Genomic DNA, 24270 nt, shown 5'->3' with positions numbered 1-24270 from the left:
CTATAAGCCCATGTTTCCTCAACCCATTTGCCTCTTTAGAAAAACAGGCAACTCAAGACAAGAAACTTTAAAAGTTTGTAGCTAATTTTGACAACCATACTTGTTACCATGGTCATATTTGCTTTTGTTGTTTTATTAAAGAAATGCTACAAATCATAACAACTCCCATAAAACCCTTCTACATTCCAAGGCAACCAATGTCATAAATGGACCCAGGAGCAATATAAGTACTGTTCTTCACAGTTTTTATTAAGTTACAAATATCATACCATGTTTTACTCTGCATTTTTTGTTAAAATGTTCTGATCTATCCAGGTAACTGTGTGGATTTCATATATTCTAAATACTGCATGGTATTCTATCATATAAGTAAGCATATTGATCTGCCTGTGTTGATGGAAATGCTATATCCAATTCAGAACAAAGCAAACCATGATCCATGATTTGGGGAACATACTGACAAATATCTCTTTGCACACATATTTATGGGTGTTTCTGAGGCCAATACACCAAAAGAAACGGTTCCATATTTGTATATTTTTAAAGAAATCCTTTTACTCTAAAGCAATATATTTTCATCATGGTTTTAGAATTTTATTTTATAGTTGGATTTTTTTTACAGTATTTATATATTGGTATATAAATACAAATGTGTGTATGAGTGTGGGCGCAAGAGTGTTGCAGTGTGCCAGTGCAGGTCAGAGGACAACTTGCAGTAGTCAGTTCTCTTTTTACCATGTGGCTTCTGAGGCTCAAACTCAGGTGTCAGGCAGGGCAGCGAGTGTCCTTCCAGCTGAGCCATCTCACCAGACCCGTGTACTTTACTTTTATATATAAGGTTAAGAGCTAACATGTTTGGCTGACTTCCACTTACTGAATAGGCTAACCTTACCACAATCACTTCAGTAGCACTACCATACGTAAAACTGCCAGATCCCCTTGGAGTTTTATGTTAATCCTCAATTTGTTTCCAATGTTTTGTTTATTCACACAATAACAGAGTTTAAATGGAAAGAGCTTTAAATGAAATATGTAATGACATCTAATACTGTGCATCTTCTCTGGCTGTTTTGCTGTCCACTTTTTTTCCCGAGCTACTTGTGGTCCTTTGCCTTACCATACAGAAACTGAATTGGTGCATGAAACTCTTTACAACTGATGTATAAATTTGAGAATTATATTAAACTTAGAAAAATCAGAGAACTATTTTTATACTTTCAAGTCTTTTCACATTTAATTTTATTTTTGAGGTGTACTTTTGTGACTGGCAACATGTTTTATAACTTTGTAGATATGTTACATAATTCTTAGATTTTCCTATTGACAAATTCCTTATTTCTTTAAAATCACTTGTTTTGGGTTTGAGCATCTCATATTATGTATAAAAAGTTATCATTCTTTTTTCCCAATCTTTTTCTTGCTTAATACATTGGCAAGGAGCTCAAGTATGTTGATATGCAGCAAGAATTTTCTTCCAGATTTGAATGTGAATACTGATTAGATAACAATGAAGTGCCCAAAGTTCTGATGGTCAGGTTTCTTATTCAATGAGGTCATCTCAGTAAGAACTAATGTGTGGCTTCTTTGCAAAGCTTTCCTACTCAGAATTTTCTGCTCTAGAACTGATCAAGTAGTGTGCTATGAGGGGTTAATTCCTTCAGAAGGCATTCCCCATATTCACAATGTTCACAGGGCTGCTAGTGAGTATGGATTCTCTGGTGTCTGACAAGATGTGACTTTTGGCTGAAAGCTTTGCCACACTCGATACAGTTATAGGGCTTTTCTCCTGTATGTTTCCTCATATGAAGAGTAAGGGATGAGATCTGAGAGAAGGCTTTTCCACATTTGCTACAGTCGAAGGGTTTCTCGCCTGTATGACCTCGTATGTGTATCGTAAGGGATGAGCTCTGGGAGAAGGCTTTTCCACATTTATTACATTCATAGGGTTTCTCACCAGTATGACCTCTCATATGCACAATAAGGGAAGTTCTTTGAGAGAACGCTTTTCCACATTCATTACACACATAAGGCTTCTCACCCGTATGACTTCTCATATGTAAGTTAAGCAATGAGCACTGAGAGAAGGCTTTCCCACACTTATCACATTCATAAGGCTTTTCCCCTGTGTGACTTCTCAAATGAAGAGTAAGGGATGCGATCTGAGAAAAGGCTTTACCACATTTATTACAGTCATAAGGTTTCTCTCCAGTATGAACTTTCTGATGTGTAATAAAGTTTTGCTTCTGGCTGAAGGCTTTACCACATTCATTACATTCAAAGGGTTTTTCTCCAGAATGAATTTTTTCATGAGCGATGAGATTTGACTTCTGGCTAAAAGCTTTGCCACATTCCTTACATATATAAGGTTTTTCTCCGGTATGAATTCTCTGGTGTCTAACAAGATTTGACATCTGAATAAAAGCTTTACCACATTCATTACATCCATAAGGTTTCTCTCTAGTATGAATTTTCTGATGTGTGATGAAGTTTTTCTTATGGCTGAAGGATTTTCTACATTCCTTACATTCATAGGGCTTTTCACCTGTGTGACTTCTCATATGTACGGTTAGTGCCGAGCTTTGAGAGAAGGCTTTTCCACACTCGTTGCATTCATAAGGTTTCTCACCTGTATGGATTCTCACATGTATAATAAGCATGGAAAACTGGGAAAAGGCTTTTCCACATTTATCACATTTGTAAGGTTTTTCTCCTGTATGACTTCTCATGTGAAGAGCAAGGGATGCAATTCGAGGGAAGGCTTTACCACATTCATTACATGCATAAGGTTTCTCCCCAGTGTGAACTTTCTGATGTGCAATGAGGCTTTGCTTCTGGGTGAATGATTTTCCACATTCATTACATTCATAAGGTTTCTCTCCAGTATGAATTTTTTCATGGTCAATGAGATTAGATTTCTGGCTGAAGGATTTCTCACATTCCTTACATGAATAGGGTTTCTCTCCAGTATGAATTCTTTGATGTCTAATGAGATTTGACATTTTAATGAAAGTTTTCCCACATTCATTACATTCATAACACTGTTCATTACTATGAAGTTTATGATGATTAATGAGTTTTTCCTTGTGGCTAAAAGCTTTTCCACATTTTCTACATTCATAGAGTTTCCCTCCAGTATGAATTCGCAGGTGTCTAATAAGGTCCAATGTTTGACTAAAGCCTTTTCCACAATGATTACATTTAAAGGGGGTCACTACAAAATGGGGTGTGCTATTGTCAGATGATTTCACAGCATCATCATTTTCAAAATGATCCTCTTTTACTGGGCTTTTCACATTATTATGACAGTCAAAATTATGTTCTAAACACTTTCCAAGCCCATCATGTTCACAGAGATTGTGTCTAGAAGGAATAAAATCTGAGTTTGGAGGAAATGCTTTTACAAATTTCTTAGGACATTCATTTGCTTCTTCAGCTATTGGTTCCTTGAAAACTTGTCTCAAAAGTCTGTCCTGGGTTTTCTGATGTTCATCAATTCCCCATTTTTCTCCTAAAATAAATAGCAAATAAATATCACTGGTGATTTCTTTTCCAATATTGAAATACCAAGTTCATTTGAAAAGAATGCTGTTATGGTACTGATTCTTAATGCCAGAGCTCTGATTATTAAACAAATTTCAAGTGCATATACCTCTTATCTCTTCAGCTTTTATAAGGAAATTTCAGAAAAAGAAATATGAGAAAATATTTATGAATTCAATGAGCCTTAACTGTTTTATGTGGGATACAAAAGAAAATAATATTAATTTCAATAACCTTCATATATACATAAACAACTATTTAGGAAATGTAATTGAAGAAAAAACTATACTTGCATAGAAATAAGAAAAAAATCTAGAGAAAAATTAGAAATTAGTGTTTGGATAAACACTGTATGGAAATTCTAAAATGAACACATAAACTTGAATAAATGGCCAGACATTATAGTCCATGCCCATACTCTCAGGCCCTGGGAGGTGGAGGCAGGTATTTCAGGAGTTCTAGGCAGTAACTCAGCTACATAAGCAAGGTCAAGGCTAGTTTGGACTACATGAGACCCTGTCTCAAAACAGTAACTACGAGAAAGAGAGAGAGAGAGAGAGAGAGAGAGAGAGAGAGAGAGAGAGAGAGAGAGGAGGGTGAGAGAGAGAGAGAGAGAGAGAGAGAGAGAGAGAGAAAGGAAGGAGGAGGAGGAGGGAGGAGGAGGAGGAGGGAGGGAGGGAAGGAGGCATAAATGAATCAGAAGAAAAGAAAGCATAACAATGAAAGACATAAAGGTAATTTTACCAGCTGTAAAGAAGATGAAGGACCACTGTGTGAAAGGGGGATTTACAAAGCTGAAACCTAAGTGTTCACAGTGATGGCAAAGTCCAAGTCCTAGCACGTAAATTAAGAAATCAGTTACAAATTAGAGAAACCATGTCCCGTGACAGATGGGAATGAAGGGAGGGCTGAACACAAGAGGACTGTTGGCCGTCTGCATAGCGGATGGAAGCCAGTAGCTGGCAAGGTAGACAGAGAAGGCAGGCTACACAAGGAAACACTGCCACACAGCTTTCCCAGGTGAAGTCTGTTGAGATGAGAGTGTCCTTCTGTGTGTCCTCACAGAGAACACTACATAGACTTGCAGCTACAGTTCTTGTCTGAATAAGAAAGCAAGTCTAAACATACATGTTTACATACAAAGGTGAAGAATTAAGGTTTCAAAATGTGTAGAGATGCATTTCTATAGGCAATTTTTTTTCTATAAATCTAGGTAGTAAGATATTTAGGTTTTGTGGACTGCATAGCCTTTGTCATAATCATCCCACTTTACACTTATAATAAGAAAACAGTTACAGACAAGATCTAAAGGACTGAGTGTGGCTGTGGGTCAATAAAACTTTATTTATAAAAATAAGTAGCTACCATGCTGGGCATAAGTCAGCTCTAGATTACTCTTTCCCTTCCCCAACTTTATCTTTTTTAAAAGCAAATCAAGAAAATCTGTTCTCAGCAAAAAATGAGGAGTTGGAATCAGATCTATTAAAAACTATTACGAAGAGAAAAAAAAGAAACACGATGTAAAGAGGGCAAAAATACAACCTAAAAGCAAACATAGATGATAATTCTGACTAAACACATAGTGCCATGAATTTAAAAAATGGAAGCAGGAGACTGGAGAGATGGCTCCATGGTTAAGAGCATGGGCTGTTCTTACGGACAATACAGGTTGGGTTCCCAGCACCCACATGATGCTCATAACCACCTGTAACTCCAGTTCCAAGGGATCCAGTACTCTGTTCTGGCCTCCATAGGCTCCTACATGCACATGGTACACATAAACTCATGCAAGCACACACACACATATACATAAAAATAATCTTTTTAAAAAATTTTTTAAATTTTATTTATTATTTTTATGTGTATGTGTGCACTGCCTACATGTAGGTAAGTACACCCGGTCGTGCAATGCCCGCAAAGGTCAGAAGAGGCTGTCAGATCCCCTGGAACTGGAGTTATGGATAGCTGTTAGCTGCCATGTGGGTGCTGGGATTCGAACCTGAGTCTTCTGCAAGAACAGCCAATGTTCTTAACCACTGAGCCAGCCCCACAAATAAATCTCTTAAAGTGAAAGTAACATCTATTCGTGTAGAGCCAAAAGTAAAAATGTAGTTGCTTAATCACAGGAGGAAGAAGCAATGAGAAAACAGGACAGGGTTAAAAAGTGCAGTCCTAATTAGAAGAGGAAGAAGTAACACTGAAACAAAAACACTGTAAGTGGGAAACACATAGCACTGTTAGTATTGGAATTGTACCGATTAGAGGCAGGTGGATATCTGTGAGTTCCCTGTTTCAAAAATACCAAAAAAGCTCACCTCCCTCTGCTTCTCTGGGCCGCACAACCCGCCAGCCTCTCTCCTGGGGTTTATACTGAGTTCAATATTGTATAACTGTATTATTTCAACAGTGAACCTAAAAATTTTATAGCCACTTTTGAAAGAGACGTGTCTTTGCTCTGGAAACTGTTATTGAGTACGTTAAAGCTGTAATGAAATGCTTCTTCTAAAAAATTTAAAAAAAAAAAAGACCCTAGAACACGAATATGTGGTAACATTTTAAAGAAAAAGAAAATTGGGTATTATTTTGTCAGCTTTATCAAAATTAATTTAAAAACTAAGATTAAGTAGAATTTGTTTCTGAAAAAAATATAACATCAAAACTAATGCCAAGCTGGGTGTGGTGGCACACACCTGTAGTCCCAGCACTTGGGAGGCAGAGGCAGGCGGATCTCTGTGTTCAAGGCCAGCCTGGTCTACATAGTGAGGTTCAGGGCAGCTGGGGCTACAGGGAGAGCCTGCTTCAAAAAAACAAAAACAAAGACAAAAAAAAAAAAAAAAAACAATGCCAAAAGTGGCAAAAGGTCTAAGCAGGACAGTTATAAAAAGAACAACAAAAAGGATTGGCAAAGAAATTTCCCTAAAAAATCCACAAGATCAAAGTTCAACTGGTAATATCTACCAAAATTCTAAGGGAATTATAACACCAATTCTAAGTCTTCTAGAGCACAGAAGCTGCTCAAATCCAGTATGAAACCAGTGTAACATCAGCACAGAAGCTCTGAAACATCAGAACAAGTACATAAATTCATAGAGAGCATATGCATACACACCATTAAGAAACATTTAGGAGCAGGAGGGCTAGAGAGATGGAGCAGCAGTTAAGAGCATAAATATGTGCTGGCCAGGCGCAGTGGTGCTCGCCTTTAGTCCCAGCACTTGGGAGGCAGAGGCAGGCAGCTCTCTGTGAGTTCAAGGCTAGCCTGGTCTACACAGTGAGGTCCAGGCCAGCTGGGGCTACAGGGAGACCCTGTCTCAAAAAGACAAAACCCCCCCCCCAAAAAACAAAAAAAGAACATATATTGCTTTTCCAGAGGACCTGAGTTCAGTTCCCAGGACCCATACTAGATAGCTTGATGCCTCTGGCCTATGTGGACACCACCACTTATGTGTACACACACAGACACACATATACATATTAAAAATAAATAAAATAAATCTTTTTTAAAAAGCCAGGATGGCAAAAAGTACTTAAAGAGGAGTGATTGAGAAATAGAGATGGACATGGTGGGGCACATCTTTGACCCAGGCACTGGGGAGGCAGAGACAGGCAGATCTCTGTGAGTCTGAAGCCAGCCTGTTCTACATAGTGAGTTCCAGCCAGGGCACTACAGAACTCTGTTTCTGTCTGTCTGTCTGTCTGTCTGTCATATATATTTTATATCATATAAAAATCCTCAACAGAGAAAAAGGCAAAATACATAAACTGTTTAAAAAATTTTTTTAATATATATATGTTTTTAAATATTTTATTTCTTATTTTTATGTGTATGAGTGTATTGCCTGAATGTATATGAGTGCACCCGTGTCACGCAATGCCGCAGAGGTCAGAAGAGGGCTTTGGATTCCCCTGGAACTGGAGTTAAGGATGGTTCATAGCCGCCATGTGGGTGCTGGGAATCGAACTCGGGTCCTCTGTAAGAGCAGTCAGTGCTCTTAACCACTGAGCCATCTCTCCAGCCCCTAAAATATCTTTTTTAACATTTGAAAAGATACTTGCCTTCACTCAAAATAAAGAAAATGAAAATTCAAACTATAATTAGTACAAGAGGGATGGTTGCTAAGGGTGATTATATGCCTATAATCCTGAGTTTGAGGCCAGTCTGGGCTACATAGCAAGACCGTATCTCAAAAGAACCAAACAACAAAACAAACTACAATTAATTGTTTTTTGTTTGATATACTGACAATCATTTTGGGGGGGGTTCTTTTTGAGACAGGGTCTCCCTGTAGCTCCAGCTGGCCTGGAACTCACTATGTAGACGAGGCTGGCCTTGAACTCACAAAGATCCACCTGCCTCTGCCTCCTGAGTGCTGGGGTTAAAGGTGTGCACCCCCATGCCTGGCCCTACTGGCAATGATTTTTTTTTTTTATATGTATGAGATATTGCCTGAATGTATGTAAGTGCACCCGTGTCCTGCAATGCCCCTGGAGGTCAGACGAGGGCGTCAGATCCCCTGGAACTGGAGTTATGGACAGTTGTTAGCCACCAGGTGGGTACTGAGAATTGAACCCAGGTACTCTGCAAGAAGAGCCAGTGCTCTTAATTGCTGAGCCATCTCTCCAGTCCCGCAATGATGTTTTTAATGCAAAAGACTACTTGCAGTAATTCTTAGTAGAATAACAATTTCTTTGGAGAGTAAAAATTACTATCAAATTAGAACTACGTGTATAGGTGTATATGTAAATTATGAGTATGGATACATATGGATGCATTTATATACACATTTAGCACATACATGGATATACGTATATATGACAAGGGGAAAATGGAACCTAAAGATATTGGCACTAAAATTATTCTTATTGAAAAGGTAGTAGTCATTAAAGTACAAAAGAAAAAGAAAAAGCTAAAAACAGTGGAAAGTGAGACGAGATGGGAAGGCATTTAAGACAGAAGAAAAGAAGGTAGAAAGTCAAGGATATAACTGTTAACAGGATCACCTGAAAACTACAATCCGTGAATGTACATGCTCTGTATAAAGGTGACAGAGACACTAAAGATGGTAACGGAGCGGCTGCTGAAGCGAGGGCTGGGAATTAATAGGAAGAAGTTACACCCAGCTCCTAGGTAAGAAGGCCTGGGGAAAGAACTTGATAGTGTTGAATGGGTTGGGGAGGCCCACACTTGTAATTCCAGCAATGGGGAGACAGAGACAGGAGGATCCCTGGGGCTCACTGGCCAAGCAGCCTAGCTTAATTGGCGAGTTCCAGACCAGCGAGACTCTCAAAAATCAAGGTGGATGGTGTCTAAAGACACCCAAGGCTGTCCTCTGGCCTCACATGCATGGCTACACCATGTGTGTACAAATATATACCCGTACACACACACACACACACACACACACACACACACATACATATGAACACTATTGAAAAAAGACATCTTGGGCCAATGAGATGGCTCAGTAGGTAAAAAGATGCCTGCTGCCAAGCCTGATGACCTGAGTTCAATCCCTAGGACTCACATGGGGAAGGTGGGAACCAATTTCCACAAGTTGTCCTGTGACCTTATGCATCCTCACATACAAACACACACAAAATAAATGTAATTTCCAAAAATAAAAAAAGAAAGAAAAATGACACCTTAGTTTCAAAGAGCTCACACTAATTATCGCTACAAAAGTCTACATGCTTTAGGAAAATACCTTTGGAAAACATCTGTACAGATAGACCATTCAGTGGTCCTCTCTTCCCTCACCTGTCTGGTCCCCTCGCTCACCTGGGCAGTGTCTCTTTAACACTTCTTCCGTCACTACACAAGGCTCTTCTTCTTGCTCCAACTTGAAAATCACATCAGGTTTGGTGAGTGGAGGGCCTGCCAGAGGGAAATGACACAGATGTGGGTATACACACAGCCACAACCACAGCCCAGGAATCGAGGCAGATCTAGGGGAGCCAGGCATTCTAAAGCACGTGAAAGCATGGCTCTGGGAATGCTGTACTCTGAAATATTTGGAAATCTGAAAGGGTTTGCTGTGAAAGCCGCAGCATGGACAGGAACATCAGGAAAGGCATCACAAGGCCAGACTCACTCCAAATTTAAAACTTCCATCTACTTCAGAAAAGGTACTTTATTTCTAGAATTAGCACCATCCATTAAACCACTCTTACCCACTGTGATTAGGTTGTTATAATTTTCTAACATTACATTCCGGTACAGGTTCCTCTGAGCAGGATCCAATTGCTTCCATTCTTCCGGAGTGAAATCAATAGCCACATCTTTGAATGTCACTGTTTCCTGTAACAAAACATTTAAACTCAATCTAAAGTTATCCATCTTAACTGATATGGAAAAAAACATAATCTTGTTTGGATTATTCAGAAAGAAGAAGGCATTAAAAAAAACTTTGGAACCTAAAAATTTTATAGCCACTTTTGGAAAGACATGTATCTTTGCTCTGGAAATTGTTATTGAGCATGTTAAAGCTGTAATGAAATGCTTCTTCTAAAAAATAAAAAAATATTAAAAAATAAAAAACCTTTGGTATTATTTTCTCTTTTTTTCTTTTTGGTCTTTTGAGACAAGGTTTTCCTGTAGCCCCAGCTGGCCTGGAACTCACTAAGTAGACCAGGTTGGCCCTGAACTCACAGAAATCCACCTCCCTCTGCCTCCTGAGTGCTGGGTTTTGATTTATTTAAGTGTATGAGTGTTTTACCTGCACACGAGTGACCCACATGCATGCAATGCCTATTGAGGATAGAAGAGGGCATCGGATCCAATGGAACTGGAGTTATGGACAGTTGCTAGCCACCACTTAATAAGCTTCTTCACAGCAGAGAAAAGAATTGCCAGAATGAAGAGATCAGCACACAGAATGGGAAAATATCTTTGCCAACTTCACATCAGACAGGGGATTAATACCAAGAAGAAAGGAATCCAAATTAAGCACCAAAATGCAAATCATCCAGTCAATAAATGGCCTACTGAATAAAGAGTTCTCAAAAAATACAAATGACCAATAAATATTTGAAAAAGTGTTCAAAGTTCTTACTCATCAGGTAAATGCAGATTAAAACTGCTCTTAGGGGCTGGAGAGATGGCTCAGCAGATGGCTGCTTTTGTGGAGGCCCTGGGTTCAGTTCCTAGCACCTACACGGTAGCTAATACCTGTCCTTAACACTGGTTCTAGGGGATCTAATGTCCTCTCCTGGTCTCCACAGTCATTGAAAGACAAGGGTGCACTTACAAGCAGGCAAAACAGTCATACACATAAATAAAACTTAATTAAAAAAAAAGCTGCTGAGATTCCCTTTCATCCCAGTAAGAATGGCTATCATCAAGAAAACAAACGACAGGGGCTACAGAGATGGCTTGGTGGTTAAGAGCACTGACTGCTCTTGCAGAGGACTTGTGTTCACTTCCCAGCACCCACATGGCAGCTAACAACCGTCAGTAACTCCAGTTCCAGGGGATCCAATGCCCTCTTCTATCCTCAATAGGCACTACATGCATGTGGGTCACTCGTGCAGGTAAAACACTCATACACTTAAAATTAAATAAATAAATTGAATGCACTTACACACATGCATGCAAAACTCTCATACACATAAAATAAAAAATAAACTATAAAATAACAGGGAAATATCTGAATTAAATGGTATCATAGATCAAAAGGACCTAACAGACATCCACAGAACGCTCCACCCAAACACTGCAGAATATAGCTATACTCCTCAGCCGCCCGCAGAACTGTCTCTAAAACATATGTTTAAAACATAAAATCTTATGTTAGGACACAAAGCAAGTCTTAACAAATAGGGGAAAGTGAGAAGAATTCCTATTGTGAGTACAATGGAATCAGACTACAAGTTAACAGCAAGAGAAACTATAGAACATCCCTAAACCAATGAAAATTAACCACCATCAGCTGAATGATTTCATTGAAGAAATCAAATAAATTGAGGGCTGGTGAGATGGCTCAATTGCCACCAAGGCAGTTGCCACCAAGCCTGACAACCTGAGTTTGATCCCCAGATGCACATGGGTAGAGACAACTGACTCAGAGGTGTCCACTGATCTCTGTGCAAGCACGTATGCATGCACACTAAATAAATTTATTTAAAATTTCAGTTTATTTGCTTCTGTTTTGAGACAGGGTCTCCCGGTAGCCCCAGCTGGCCTGGAACTCACTATGTAGATCATGCTACACTTGTTTTCACAGAAATCTGCCTGCCTCTGCCTCCTGGGTGCTGAGATTAAAGGCATGCACTACTACACTCATCAAAAAAAAAAAAAAATTAAATCCTAAGATCAAATGAAAATGAAAACACAATGTACCAAAACATGGAATATAATGAAAAGAGACCTAACAGAAATGTTTATAGTTCTAAGTGCCTACATTAAGAAATCAGAGAGCAGAGCTGTGCGTGGTGGTGCACATCTTTAATCCCAGCACTTGGGAGGCAGAGGTAGGCAGATCTTTGAGAGTTAGAGGCTAGCCTGGTCTACCTACATAGCAAGTTCCATGACAGCTGGGGACAAAAAAAAAAAAAAAAAAAAAGAATGAAAGAAATCAGAGAGCAAACAAACAAAGGCCTTCTAAGCATGGTGGTGCACACCTTTAACCCAGACACTTAAGAGGCTGAGGCAGGTGGGTCTCTGAAAGATTAAGGCCAGCCTGGTCCACATAGTAAGTTTCATGCCAGTTTGGGGCTACAGAGAGACTCTGTATCAGAAAGGGGGTGGGGTGGGGGAATCAGGGAGATCCCAAATAAATAACTTAATGATACAACTTAGGGCCTTGGAAAACAAAAACAAACCAAACCCTAAATCAGTCGACAGAAAGAAACAAGATCAGGGCAGAAATAAATGAAAAGGAAACAGAAAATAACAATGCAAAGAATCAATGAAACAGAGTTGATTCTTCGAAAAGGTAAGACTGGCAAAATTAACAAAAAGACATAAATTAATGAAATTAGAGCTCAATTAGAGATAATTTCTAATGAAATTAAGAAAATTTCTAGGACATCCCTAAAAACATATATTCCCCTAAATTGGAAAATTATTTCTTTTTTTGTTTGTTTGTTTTTTTGTTTTTTTTGAGACAGGGTCTCCCTGTAGCCCCAGCTGGCCTGGAAGTAACTATGGAGACCAGGTTCTCCTTGAACTCACAGAGATCCGCCTGCCTCTGCCTCCCGAGTGCTGGGATTAAAGGCGTGCACCACCACAGCTGGCGGAAAAACCTTTTTTAAAAAAGGATGAATTTTTAAAATAATAAGGTGCATATTATCTTCCCAAATTAAGCTAACATAAGATCAATAATTTAAACAGATCTAGAACAGGAATGATACTGATGCAGTTATAAAAATCTCCCTTAGGACTGGAGAGATGGCTCAGCAATTAAGAGTGCTTACTGTGCAATCACAAGGACCAGCATTCCAATCCCAGCGCCCAAATAACAAGTCAGCCATTCTACACATGCCTGTAACCCCAGCTCTGAAGGGTTAGGGGGTGGAGACAGAAGAATTTTCTGGAGCTTGCTTGCTCCAGACTAGTCAAAAAACATGAGCACCAACTCGGGGAGACCTTGCCTTAAAGGAAGAGACAGAGTGGTAAGAGCACACCTAATGCTTTCTCTGGCCTCTGTGCATGCACAGGTGTACACATACACACACACACACACACACACACACACACACACACACACGCACAAATAAGCCTGAAAAAAAAAGTTTGTCCTGGTAAAATTGTTACTGTGCTTACTAAGCATGTAAGATACATTCTCAGGTTGGAGAGATGGCTCAGCGGTTAAGAACACTGACTGTTCTGGCAGAAGACCCAGGTTCAAATCTCAGCACCCACAAGGCAGCTAACAACTGTCCGTAGCTCCAGTTTCAGGGGATCCTGACAGCCTCTTCTGTCCTCCACGGGCATTGCATGATACGGGTGTGCTTACCTACATGCAGGTAATACATGCATACACATAAAATAAATATAAATAGAAATTTAACAAAAAAGATACATTCTCAGATATGTTCCCACCACCTCAGATAGGTCCCTAGAAATATTCTAGCTTTTAGCTCATTGACAAGTGTTACTAATTTAATTAGGCAAGTGCATCAAAAAGAATGTGATTTTTAAGTACTCACAGTTTGAGTTTCTCTTCTACAAACAATGAATTACTATTGTGTTGAGAACGCAAACTTGTAAACACAGAAATACACTCAAGGTCACTTTGGAGTGACTGGGAACTCTCAAGACAGAGTGGAATTTTGAACAATCACTTTAGAAAAAAGTTTTCTAGAAAAACTGGCCTTACATATAACCTGTGACTGAGTAGTTCTTTTGATATCTATCCAAAGGAATATGTAGAGGTGTGCAAGCAAAGAAATTTACAAGAAATTTCACACTATTTATAAATTTCTAAAACTAAAAACCAATTAAATGCCTGTCAACAATATGTATAAACAAAAGCTAGTTTATTCACATAGTTGAATGTATAGCATTGAGATTAGTGAGCTGCAACTAGTATGTAACAATTTAGCATAATATTATTTAACATAATATTAAGTAAACAAAACCAGATATGGATCACATGGATTATATGAAATGAAAATATAGGCAGGGATAAGCTCTAGAATAGAAGTTGAACAGTGGCGCTCCCCCTTGGAGCAGAGGTAATGACTAGAAAGGAACAGGGGTCTCTTCTGGGGTGCTAGGGTAAGACTGTATTTCTTTTTTTTTAATATTTTATTTTTATTTTATGTGTATGAGTATATTGCCTGCATGTATGTGAGTGCACCCGTGTCATGCAATGCTGTGGAGGTCAGAAGAGGGCTCAGGATTGCCCTGGAACTGGAGTTAAGAACGGTTCGTAGCCGCCAAGTGGGTGCTGGGAATCGAAGCAAGAGCAGTCAGTGCTCTTAACCGCTAAGCCATCTCTCCAGCTCCTGTATGTCTTATTTTTTAAAAAAATTTTAATTGCATTTATTTAGCCGGTTGTAATAACACAAGCCTTTGGTCTCAGCACTTGGAGGCATGGTCTACATAGCAAGTTCCAGGCCAGCTGGGGCTACAGGGAGACCCTGTATCAAACACCGCCCCCACCACCAAAAGAATTATTTTAAGTTACATTTATGTTTGTACATGTATGGGCACATGTGTACCACAGTGCATAAATGGAGGCTGAAGGACCACTTCTGGGAGTCGGTCTCTCTGTCTACCATATGGTGGCAGGGTACTGAACTCAGGCCTTTGAGCATGGCAACAGGTGTCTTTACCCACTGACTCATCTTACATACCCATGATTCCATTTCTTGACTTAGCTCTTGTGATGGCTACACAGTGTATTCACTTTAAAAATCACCTCTGTGTACATGAGGCAAACCTTAAGAGACACAGCCGGGTGTAGTGGCTCGTGACTTTAATCCCAGCACTTCAGGAGGCAGAGGCAGGCATATAGGTCTCCATGGGTTTGAAGCCAGCCTGTTCTACATGGAGATTGGTTTCTAGGCCAGCTGGGGTTATTAGACATTGTCAACCTCTCCACTCCCCATATTTTTTATGAAAATCCCATTTAAAAACACAAAACAAAACAGGATTATAGTTTCAATTACTATTCATTAAAACTATACATATTTGGAAGGGCTAATTCCAGCACTAGGGAGGCAGGAGGTGGAACTCTGTGAGATGGAAGCCTGGACTACATAGTGAGTTCCAGACCAGCTGTGACTATATGGAGACCGTGTCTCAAAAGACCAAAGTGTTGGGGGGATATCAAAAAACCGGAAACCCAAACTATACATAGTCATTCTCAGCTATACAGCAGGTACAAGGCTAACGTAGGACATGCAAATTATTAAACTGTGGCTTGATCCATAAAATTGTCTTGAAAAAGGACAATCACATAGGGTCTGTTGAAGGATACATATCCAAGTAGGACTTGTGTAGCAAGTCCTGTAATGTCAGGCCTGTAATGTCAGTTACTCAGGAGGCTAAGACACAAGGTGTGTGCAAGTTCAAGGTGTACCTGGACTACAGACTGAGTTCAAGGCCAGCCTGGGCAACTCAATGAGACCCTGTCTCAAAATAAAAAGTGAAAAAGAGGATGTGGCTCTATTGGAGCCAGGGGTGTGGCTCGGTGATGGAGCCCTTCCTAGCATGCTCGAGGCCTTAGCACTGAAGCCACAGCACTGAAAAAAGTCTTTCCTCAGACAGTTTTCTCTTTTAAATTGATAGATGCTGTGCAGACTCATGTTGTACACTGTGTTGATCTTAAGTACACAACCTGACAATTTACAGCTTACAACATGTTTCAAAAGATTGAGCATGTAACGCTCCAAGTGACCTCACCCTCTCTCAGGTAATCTTTCACCTTCTCTGCCGTAACCACTACTCTGACTTTGCTGCTGTTGAACAGGGTCTCATGTAACCCAGGCTAGCCTTGGACATGCTACAGCCACAGATGACTTTGAACTTCTGCTCCTCTTGCTCTATGTCCCAAGTGCTCGGTAAATTAGAGCCATATGCTACTAGACCCAAATCACTATTCCGACTTCTATCACAAAATCTGCCAGTTCTTGAACTTCATGTAAATGGAGTCATCTGGTACATATATTTTTCCAGCTTCTTTCACTCCATGTTGATGAGATTTTCCCAATTCTTCAGCTGATGTTCCCTCTTCCCAGGTGACTTTAGGTTTGTGACAGGTTGACAGCTGAAGCTAACTATGACAGTGATATAACCAATTCTGCTGTGCTTTAGTTTACCTAAAAGAATGAAACTACAATTTGAGACCCAACCTTAATCTGTCTGAATGTATTTCATAAAACAGCCATATTTTAACTCTTTCTTAATTTTAATCTTCCAACTCTATTTCTCCTGAAAAAAATGTTTTATGTGCACAGACCTTTACACTGTTCTGTAGACTAGAGCAGAGGACAGAGGCTCTATTTAATACTTACCTGGGACTCGGTCATTTCCTTCTCTTTTTAGGAAGTGACAGGGCATGAGCAGACAGGGCTGGCAAAGAGAACAGAAGTCATTGGAAAAGGCTGTCTACAAATCAAAAATCTATACTCGCAAATTTAAGTCATTCTTGGATCCACCAGGAAGTCCAAAATATTGAAACCACTGAGGCCAACGTTTCATTTATGGACCCAGGTGCTCTGACTTGGATGCAAATATAACTACTTACAAAAATCCTCCTACTGGATGGACCCCTTTATCATTCTTTGTTCTTTGTCTTTTTGTTGCTGTTGTTTAAAAGCTCTACAGAGCTGGGCATGGTGGCACACTCCTTTAATCCCAGCACTCGGGAGGCAGAGGCAGGCGGATCTCTGTGAGGCCAGCCTGGTCTACATAGTAAGTTCCAGGACAGCTGGGGCTACAGGGAGACCCTGTCTCAAAAAAGACAAAAACAAAACAAAACAAAACAAAACAAAACAAAAAAAGCTCTACAGAAATGCTGAGAGATTAATGCAAATACTTGTAAAAAGCACCTATATCTAGTGATTACTTTCATTTAGCTAACATTTGCTCTCTTTCCTTCCCTAAAATACAAATATGAACTTCACTCCTAACTTTCAGCTTTTGCACCTTAAAATTCAGCCAGGCATGGAGGTGCACACCTTTTACCCCAGCACTGAGCAATCAGGAGGCAGAGGGGGGTGGGTCTCTGTGAGATGGAGGTCTACGTAGCAAGTTCCAGGTCAGCTGGGGCTACAGAGAGACCCTGTTTCAAACAACAAAATTCTCCTACATAAACACAATGTCATTATATCAAACATACTGAACATTAGTAAAAATCATAAAATTTATATTCAAATTTCCCTAATTATTTTAATGATACCCTTTAAAAACATTTTTTTAAATCCAGGATTTAATGAATAATTTTATACTTTATCTGGAGAAGTGGCTCAGCAGTTAAGAGCACTTGCTGCTCTTCAGAGAGGCGGCCTGGGTTCGGTCCCCAGCACCCACACTGAACAGCTCCCAACCACCTGTAACTCCAGTTCCAGTGGATCTGACACCCTCTTCTGGCCTCTATAGCCATCAGGCATGCACGTGGTGCACACGCATACATATACATAAAATAAATCTTAATTCTTTCATTGACTCCCTTTGTTTCTAAATGCCTCCTTGGCCTTATCCTTGATACCCTGAAGTCAAACTCCAGCCGTGTAGCAGTATATGCCTGCCTTTCTCAAAATACACACAGCACTTACTCCTTAAATGACTGTATATCTTTTCCCACACCTGGAAACCATTTCTTCATTTCTGAGCAGCTCTATCTTTCCTTTATCAATGTCTGCTGTTCTTAAGTCAAAATGACTTTATTACTTGAATGGGATAACCGCCTATGTAGATTTATTTATACTCCTGTCTCCCATAAGCACCCCACTTGTAGCATTTATCACTGTGCAATAGTACGTATCTATTGGTTTGTCAGTCTCCCTAGGACTTTGAACCATTTATGTCATGGACTGCTCATGAGACTTAATGTTTCATGACCTAGCACAACAACTTATATATGAAAGGGTGCTGTAGAGTATGTGCAATGAGTTTAAAAACACTATGATTATATGCTGAGGTCTCTAACAAAAAAAAATGGAGAACAGATAGGTAATGTAAGCAAAGAAATAGAAAGTATAGGAAAGAAACAGGGTGCTAAAAATTTTTAAGTGGATTTTAAGATATGTCAACAGAGGCTTCCTAAATGTAAATGAAAAAAAAAAAGCGAAAAACAGAAGAAAACAACCAAACTATGAGATAATCCTGGAGCATATGGTATACAAATATTATACATGTCAACAGAAACACCAAAAAAAGAAGTATCTGTCCAGAAGAAAACTACTTTTAGCTTAGATAAAAATAAAGTGATGGACCCCAGGCATGATGGCTCATGTCTTTAATTCCAGCACTCAAGGGGCACAGGTAGGTGGATCTCTGAGTTCAAGGCCAGCCTGGTCTACATAATGAGTTCCAGGCCAGCTGGGGCTACAGGGAGACCGTGTCTCAAAAAAGACTAAATAAATAAATAAATAAGTAAAAATAAAGAGATGGGAGCAACATTAGCAGCAATGGAAGAATAGGAAACTCTGGGAGTCCATCCCTGACTAGGAATGGATGAAGCTGGTGATGCCTGTCCAAATCAACCTAACAGGAACTCTTAAGAAAGTCAAAGGTTTTGCTCAAATGAATACTACATAGAAGGTGAGTCATTGTATGCCATTTTTATTTATACACAATTCACAAAAGTGACCCAAACTCCTAGACTCCAGGAATAATCCAAACAAAAGCTGTATAAGAGCTTTTTTTTTTTCCTTTTTGAGATAGGATCTCCCTATAGTCCCAGCTGTCCTGAAACTATGTAGACCAGGCTGGCCTTGAACTCACAGAGATCTGCCTGCCTCTGCCTCCTGGTAGCTAGGATTAAAGGCATGCGTCACCATGCCGGGCAAGAACCTAATTTTTAAATATTTTATTATGTGTGAGTGTTATCCCCTGCATGTGTGTAAATGCACCCGTGTCATGCAGTACTAGAGGAGGTCAGAAGAGGATGTCAGAATCCCTGGAACTGGAGTTATAGGCAGTTCCGGGTCCTCTGCAAGAGCAGTCAGTGCTCTTAACCTCTGAGCCATCTCTCCAGCCCCAAGAGCCTAATTTTTGAAAACACTGCAACTGAGCTGCAGCCAAGATGGAAAAACCTCCGCGTTCCCTGAGCTCCTGGGCCCTGTGTCCTCAAGCCCACCAGTTACTCAGCTGGAAGCAGGACTGCGAACTAGAGGCCCATTTCCAGAAGGGCCCTGCCCCTGCCCAGGTTTACAAGAGCCTGGCGGAAGGAGGAGCAAGAGGAGACTTGTTCCAAAAGCAAGTGAGGAGTGCCAGCATCATGGCAGCTAAGTAAGCAGCTTCAGCCACAACGGTTGCTTCTGGCTCAGTCTCTTCTACAAGCCCAAGTCTGAAGCTGGACTAGAGATCCTCTCCACTTGAGGACTCCTCTGGGTCCCCTTCAGAGAGCTCTGCCACCTTTGTGTAGTGCAGGCAGCGCAGGGCCAGGGGGTCCTGGGCCCAGGTCCTGGGCCTCCATCCTCACCTGGCACTCTAGGGCTCCCCGCAGCTCTAGACGCCTTGCAGAAACTCTCCCTCCATCTCCACCTGAAAACCTGGGTATGAAGGAGGAAATGGCATGCCAGAAAACCAACCAGACCCCCAGGATTTCTGAGTCTATAGGAAGGATGTCCTATAAACTCCAAGGGCCACACCCAACTCCCTGATCTGTAGATAGGTGGTTGCTGCTGATTTTGAGGACTTTTTTGGTTTTGAGGTCTCCTGTATCCCAGCTGGCCTCCAACTCCGGGTAGCTGAGGATAATATGTAGCAAATGATGCCTCCAACTCTGGAGTGCTGGGATTTTAAGGGTATACCACCACACCCATTTTTAAAAAATTTATTATTTTTATGTGTATGAATGTATTGCCTGCATGTGTGTGAGTGCACCGTGTTGTGCAATGCCCAGGGAGATCAGAAGAGGGCGTTGGATCCCTTGGAACTGGAGTTACAGAAGGTTGTTAGCTGCCACATGGGTGCTGGGAATTGAATCCTGGTCCCCTCTGCCTGCCTCTGCCTCCCAAGTGCTGAGATTAAAGGCGTGTGCCACCACTACTTCTATTTATAAAACATCCAAACCAGGGAAAGTGAAAAGTAGCCTTTCTTCTCACCTTACTTCGGCCCCTCCATGACTCTACCAACTTTCATTCTTTCACGGCCTTCCTGCTTCCACTAGTTTGCTCAGTTCAAAATCCACCATCAGAAAAGACAATCTAAACATTTTAAGACTCCCTTCGCCTCTCTCTCATTATCCCCGCTTGCTTCCCAAAACCAACACTCTGGTTATGTCAGTCTTCCCCTATCCTGTCTGTGGCTACATGGGCACACATGGACACTGCAGGAGGAAAATCACCCATTTACACAGAATTAGCTCACTTCAAATGCTGCCTTAAAATAGGTATTTGCCTACGCTGTAGTCCACTCTCCTACATGACTATCCTCGGAGGTTTTCTGTTTTTGTTCTTTCTCCTCAAACCTCAAATACTTTTTCCAAACTCTCAGTTGAATTTCTTGTCACCTGGTCACTATAAAGCTGAAGGAGCCATTAGAGAAAGTTCCCGAGCACATCTGTGAATCTGCCTGTTTCTGTGCTGTTACTTCCTCCTCTTCCTCTCCCATGGTGTGATCATGCTCCGAGCTAAGGCATACCTGCCATTAGCTCCTATGTGCTCTGGATACTTAAGAACATACATTATTTCTCTTTTCCTTTCTGTATCATCAAGTTTCTTCCTCCACTGGATCCTTTCATTCATTCATAAAGCTACAGTGTACCTCTTAAATTCAGCCACCATTCTTTTTAAAGAAAGACTGTCTTTTAATATTTTTTTTTATGTGTATGAGTGTTTTGCCTGCATGTAAGTGCACCTGTATAGTGCAGTGCCTGTGGAGGTCAGAAGAGGGCATCAGAGCCCTTGGAACTGGAGTTACAGACAGTTGTTGGGCGCCATGTGGGTGCTGGGAATTTAATCGGGGTCTTCTGTAAGAACAGCCAGTGCTCTTAACCACTGAGCCGTCTCTCCAGCCCAGAAAAACTTTAAGAGCTGTAAGGACTTGATATCTATCCAGTTTTTCTTCTCCAGTTCTCCTTGGCTCCATTTTCCACTGAAATTGCTTTCAGGGTCACCAGTGAATTTTGTTGCTCGACTCAATGTTTCTTTCTCGGACTTCATTTTATTGTGCTATCTGTAGTATCTGACACAGTTTTCATGAAAAGATACTCTTTCTTGACTCTAGGATAGCTCATTTACCTAGTCTTCTCTGACTTCTTCTATTTGAGCTAGTCTCTTTCGGCCACTTTTATTGATTTTCCATTATTCCTTGGGCTTCGGAATGTTAGGGTAACCCCCAAATCAGTTCTTCACCTCTATTTTTTTCTATTTTACATGATCTTGTTCACTCTTCTAGCTTTAGACATCATTTACATGCTGATAATTCTCCATCCTAGGTCTTATAGCTCTCTTGAATGTCACACACATTCATATATATCCATTTGAATGTCCAGTGAGCATACAACCCTTCACACACTACATCTAAACTGAAGTCTACTGCCTCAAGAAAGACTTTCTCAATTCTTTCCATTCTCAATCACTGCATTTTTTTTTTTTTCTGATCTTTTTGAGACAGGGTATTTCTGTAGCCCCAGCTGTCCTGGAACTCACTATGTAGACCAGGCTGGACTTGAACTCACAGAGATCAGCCTGCCTCTGCCTCCCAAGTGCTGGGATTACAGCAATCACTGCATTCTTAAATTAATCAAAGAAACACCATGTTATCTTGTTAAACTCACATTCCACATCAATTCTTTCTGCAAACTATGGCAACTCTATTCTAAAATTGTACTGAGTACATGATTCATCATTTTGACTACTGTGGCCCAGACTGCCAACATCTTTTCCCTGGATTATCATAACAGTTTCCTATTTAGTTTTTCTACTCCTTCCTTTGCCTTCTCCCTGCCCTTTCTTCAATCCTTCTCTGGTAGGTCACTGTAACCAGAGCAGTCCAAGCTGTCATTAAAAAGATATATTTTATCTATCTATATCTATCTATCTATCTATCTATCTATATATATATATATATATTCCGGTGTTCAGAACTCTTCAACAACTTCCCATCTCAAAGTCAAAGCTATGTGGACTACAAGGCCCTACGTGCCCTGCTCTCCTCCGCTCCACTCAGCTTGCTTCTCTCAGCTCCCCTCACTTCTATTTCAGCCTTTTCACCTTCACGCATGTTGCTGCCCCAAGACCTTTACAACTCCGTACTCTCAGTATTAAACAATCTTTTCTCAGTGACATGCATAACCAGCTTCTTTTCTTTCTTTGTACCTTTATGCTCCTTTTCAATATGCCTTTCCTGGCTGACCCATCTAAAACACTACTTCCCATCTCTAATTCTAAATACTCTTCCATTTAAAATTTTTCACCATTTAATGTATTTCATATTTAATTTACTTACCTTGTTTTTTTTATCTGGCCCACCACAATGTAAGTACCATGATAGTTGTGGAGAGGAGAAGGCTGCTTCTTTCGTCCACTGCTATTTCCCAAGCACCTAAATTTGGGCCTATTACACACACGTCCAGTGTTCAGTAACTGTTGAGTCTATAAATGAATGGATCCTTAACACAGGAAGAACTCTGGAAAAGAAAGTTGAACATAGAACACTACTTTAGAAAACAATTCATAAAAGTTTTTTTTATGCTTGATTTTGGTAGTATTAATATAACTATGAAGTTAACAAAGACTACTATCATTTATGAGATTCACTGTTATCAAGGATGTATAGATACAAGGTCTATAACAGCCTATAATATTATAGCTATTAATATAATATTATAAGCTATTAGAATCTTACTCTGGGAATAAATGTTTAGATTTGGGAAGCCTTTAGTAAGGACATACTTTTTAACCCATCAGTACCACTTCTAAGAGCCTACCCACAAGTGGGGGCGGGGGAGAAAAGTGGATTTAAATAGTTCCTCATAAATACAGTATAATGTCAATAAGTTGAAAAGACACAAATTATCCAACAGAGATAAATGCATTAATATGTATACCAAGAAAAATTTAACTGATGAAACAAGTTTGTAATTATTCATATAAATATGTTAATCATGTATTGTTAAATAAGGTTTACAGAAGTCTATATATAGTGTGATTGCAATTTTAAGCCATTATGCATCTATGTAAGAGCATATAAATGCATATGTATGTATTCACAAACAGTGTAAAGATGATTATCAAATATGACAGTGGCTGCATGGCTGGTTGAATGATAAGTGATTTTTATTTTTTAGATTTTCTGTATTTAGCTATTTGGGAAATGGAATGGAGCAAGGAGAAAGAATTTCGCATGTATACAACCTGCTAATACATGAAAATATTCAAGCATATTTCCAATTATCATAAAGGATGAAATGCAGCACTCGTTCAAACACAGTCTCCATCCACACACCTACACACAACCACCTTCCATGCATCGCGTTACCTCTCATTCATCCATCCATCCATCCACTTATCTCAGTCATGCACATTCGCACCCATGTTCATAATGAAACACGGAGAAAGCGCCAATTACAGTCCCATCTCGAGCCACGGCCAGGGCCTCAGGGAACCTTCGGCATCGCCCTGCTCGGCGCCGCTCCTCCATCCACACCCCAGCGGGGTCTGCAGGGCCCCACTCCCACCAGCACAAAGAGCCCAAGGCGCGGGGCTCGCGGCTTCCCGAGGACTCACCACCAAGCCCGCGGGCACAGGCCCGGATTCCACACCCCAACGCCCCACAACCGGCACAGCCCTCGACGGTTACGACCAGGCGCTGCGAGGTCAAGGATGGCTGGCGGCGGAGCTTCATCAACCTGGGTCCGTTAGCCGCAGGGTAGCACTTCCCAGAGGGCCCCGCGGCTCACCAGGAGGGCTTGGCCTTCCTGTGATGGACTGTGAGGATGCCGGCTACTCCGGTGAGGGCACCGCTCCCGCGGGAGGATCGGCCTAGGGTTCTGCGGGCTCTGCGGGCTCTGAGGGTTCTGCAGGAGCCGCCTCCCTGCCGCCTGCCATTCGCAGCCTTGGAGTGCAAGTTGGTACGAAGAAGAATCTAAACAGGTCCGCCGCTTTCTT

At 40.7% G+C, this 24270-nt stretch overlaps 1 protein-coding gene across 3 annotated transcripts; it reads right to left on the bottom strand.

The window, feature by feature from the left end:
- Positions 1–1095: 1095 nt before the first annotated feature.
- Positions 1096–24262, bottom strand: Znf569 (zinc finger protein 569). 3 transcript variants are annotated; one of them, XM_008853866.3, is made up of 6 exons: positions 24063–24262; positions 22610–22790; positions 16504–16561; positions 9712–9838; positions 9320–9415; positions 1096–3508 (listed from the first exon to the last, which is right to left on the bottom strand). In XM_008853866.3, the coding sequence occupies exons 3-6, from the start codon at positions 16516–16518 to the stop codon at positions 1698–1700; spliced, it is 2049 nt and encodes a 682-aa protein (XP_008852088.1). In that variant the 5' UTR covers positions 16519–16561; positions 22610–22790; positions 24063–24262; the 3' UTR covers positions 1096–1697. The 3 variants fall into 3 exon arrangements, with proteins under 3 accessions (XP_008852088.1, XP_008852087.1, XP_029412369.1); XM_008853865.3 differs by lacking the exon at positions 24063–24262 and adding an exon at positions 23890–24054; XM_029556509.1 differs by lacking the exon at positions 24063–24262 and adding an exon at positions 23890–24054 and having other exon boundaries at positions 9749–9838.
- Positions 24263–24270: the final 8 nt, after the last annotated feature.

Source organism: Nannospalax galili, unplaced genomic scaffold, assembly GCF_000622305.1.
Source record: "Nannospalax galili isolate Female #2095 unplaced genomic scaffold, S.galili_v1.0 scaffold886, whole genome shotgun sequence".
NCBI classification, from domain to species: domain Eukaryota; kingdom Metazoa; phylum Chordata; class Mammalia; order Rodentia; family Spalacidae; genus Nannospalax; species Nannospalax galili.
This window is presented reverse-complemented; position numbering and strand designations above follow the sequence as displayed.

Coding starts and splice junctions, on each gene's coding strand:
- Znf569 (XM_008853866.3), bottom strand. Junction 9,416..9,711: donor TAACAACCTAATCACAGTGG/GTAAGAGTGGTT, acceptor TCCCTCTGGCAG/GCCCTCCACTCACCAAACCT. Junction 3,509..9,319: donor GTTAAAGAGACACTGCCCAG/GTGAGCGAGGGG, acceptor TATTTATTTTAG/GAGAAAAATGGGGAATTGAT.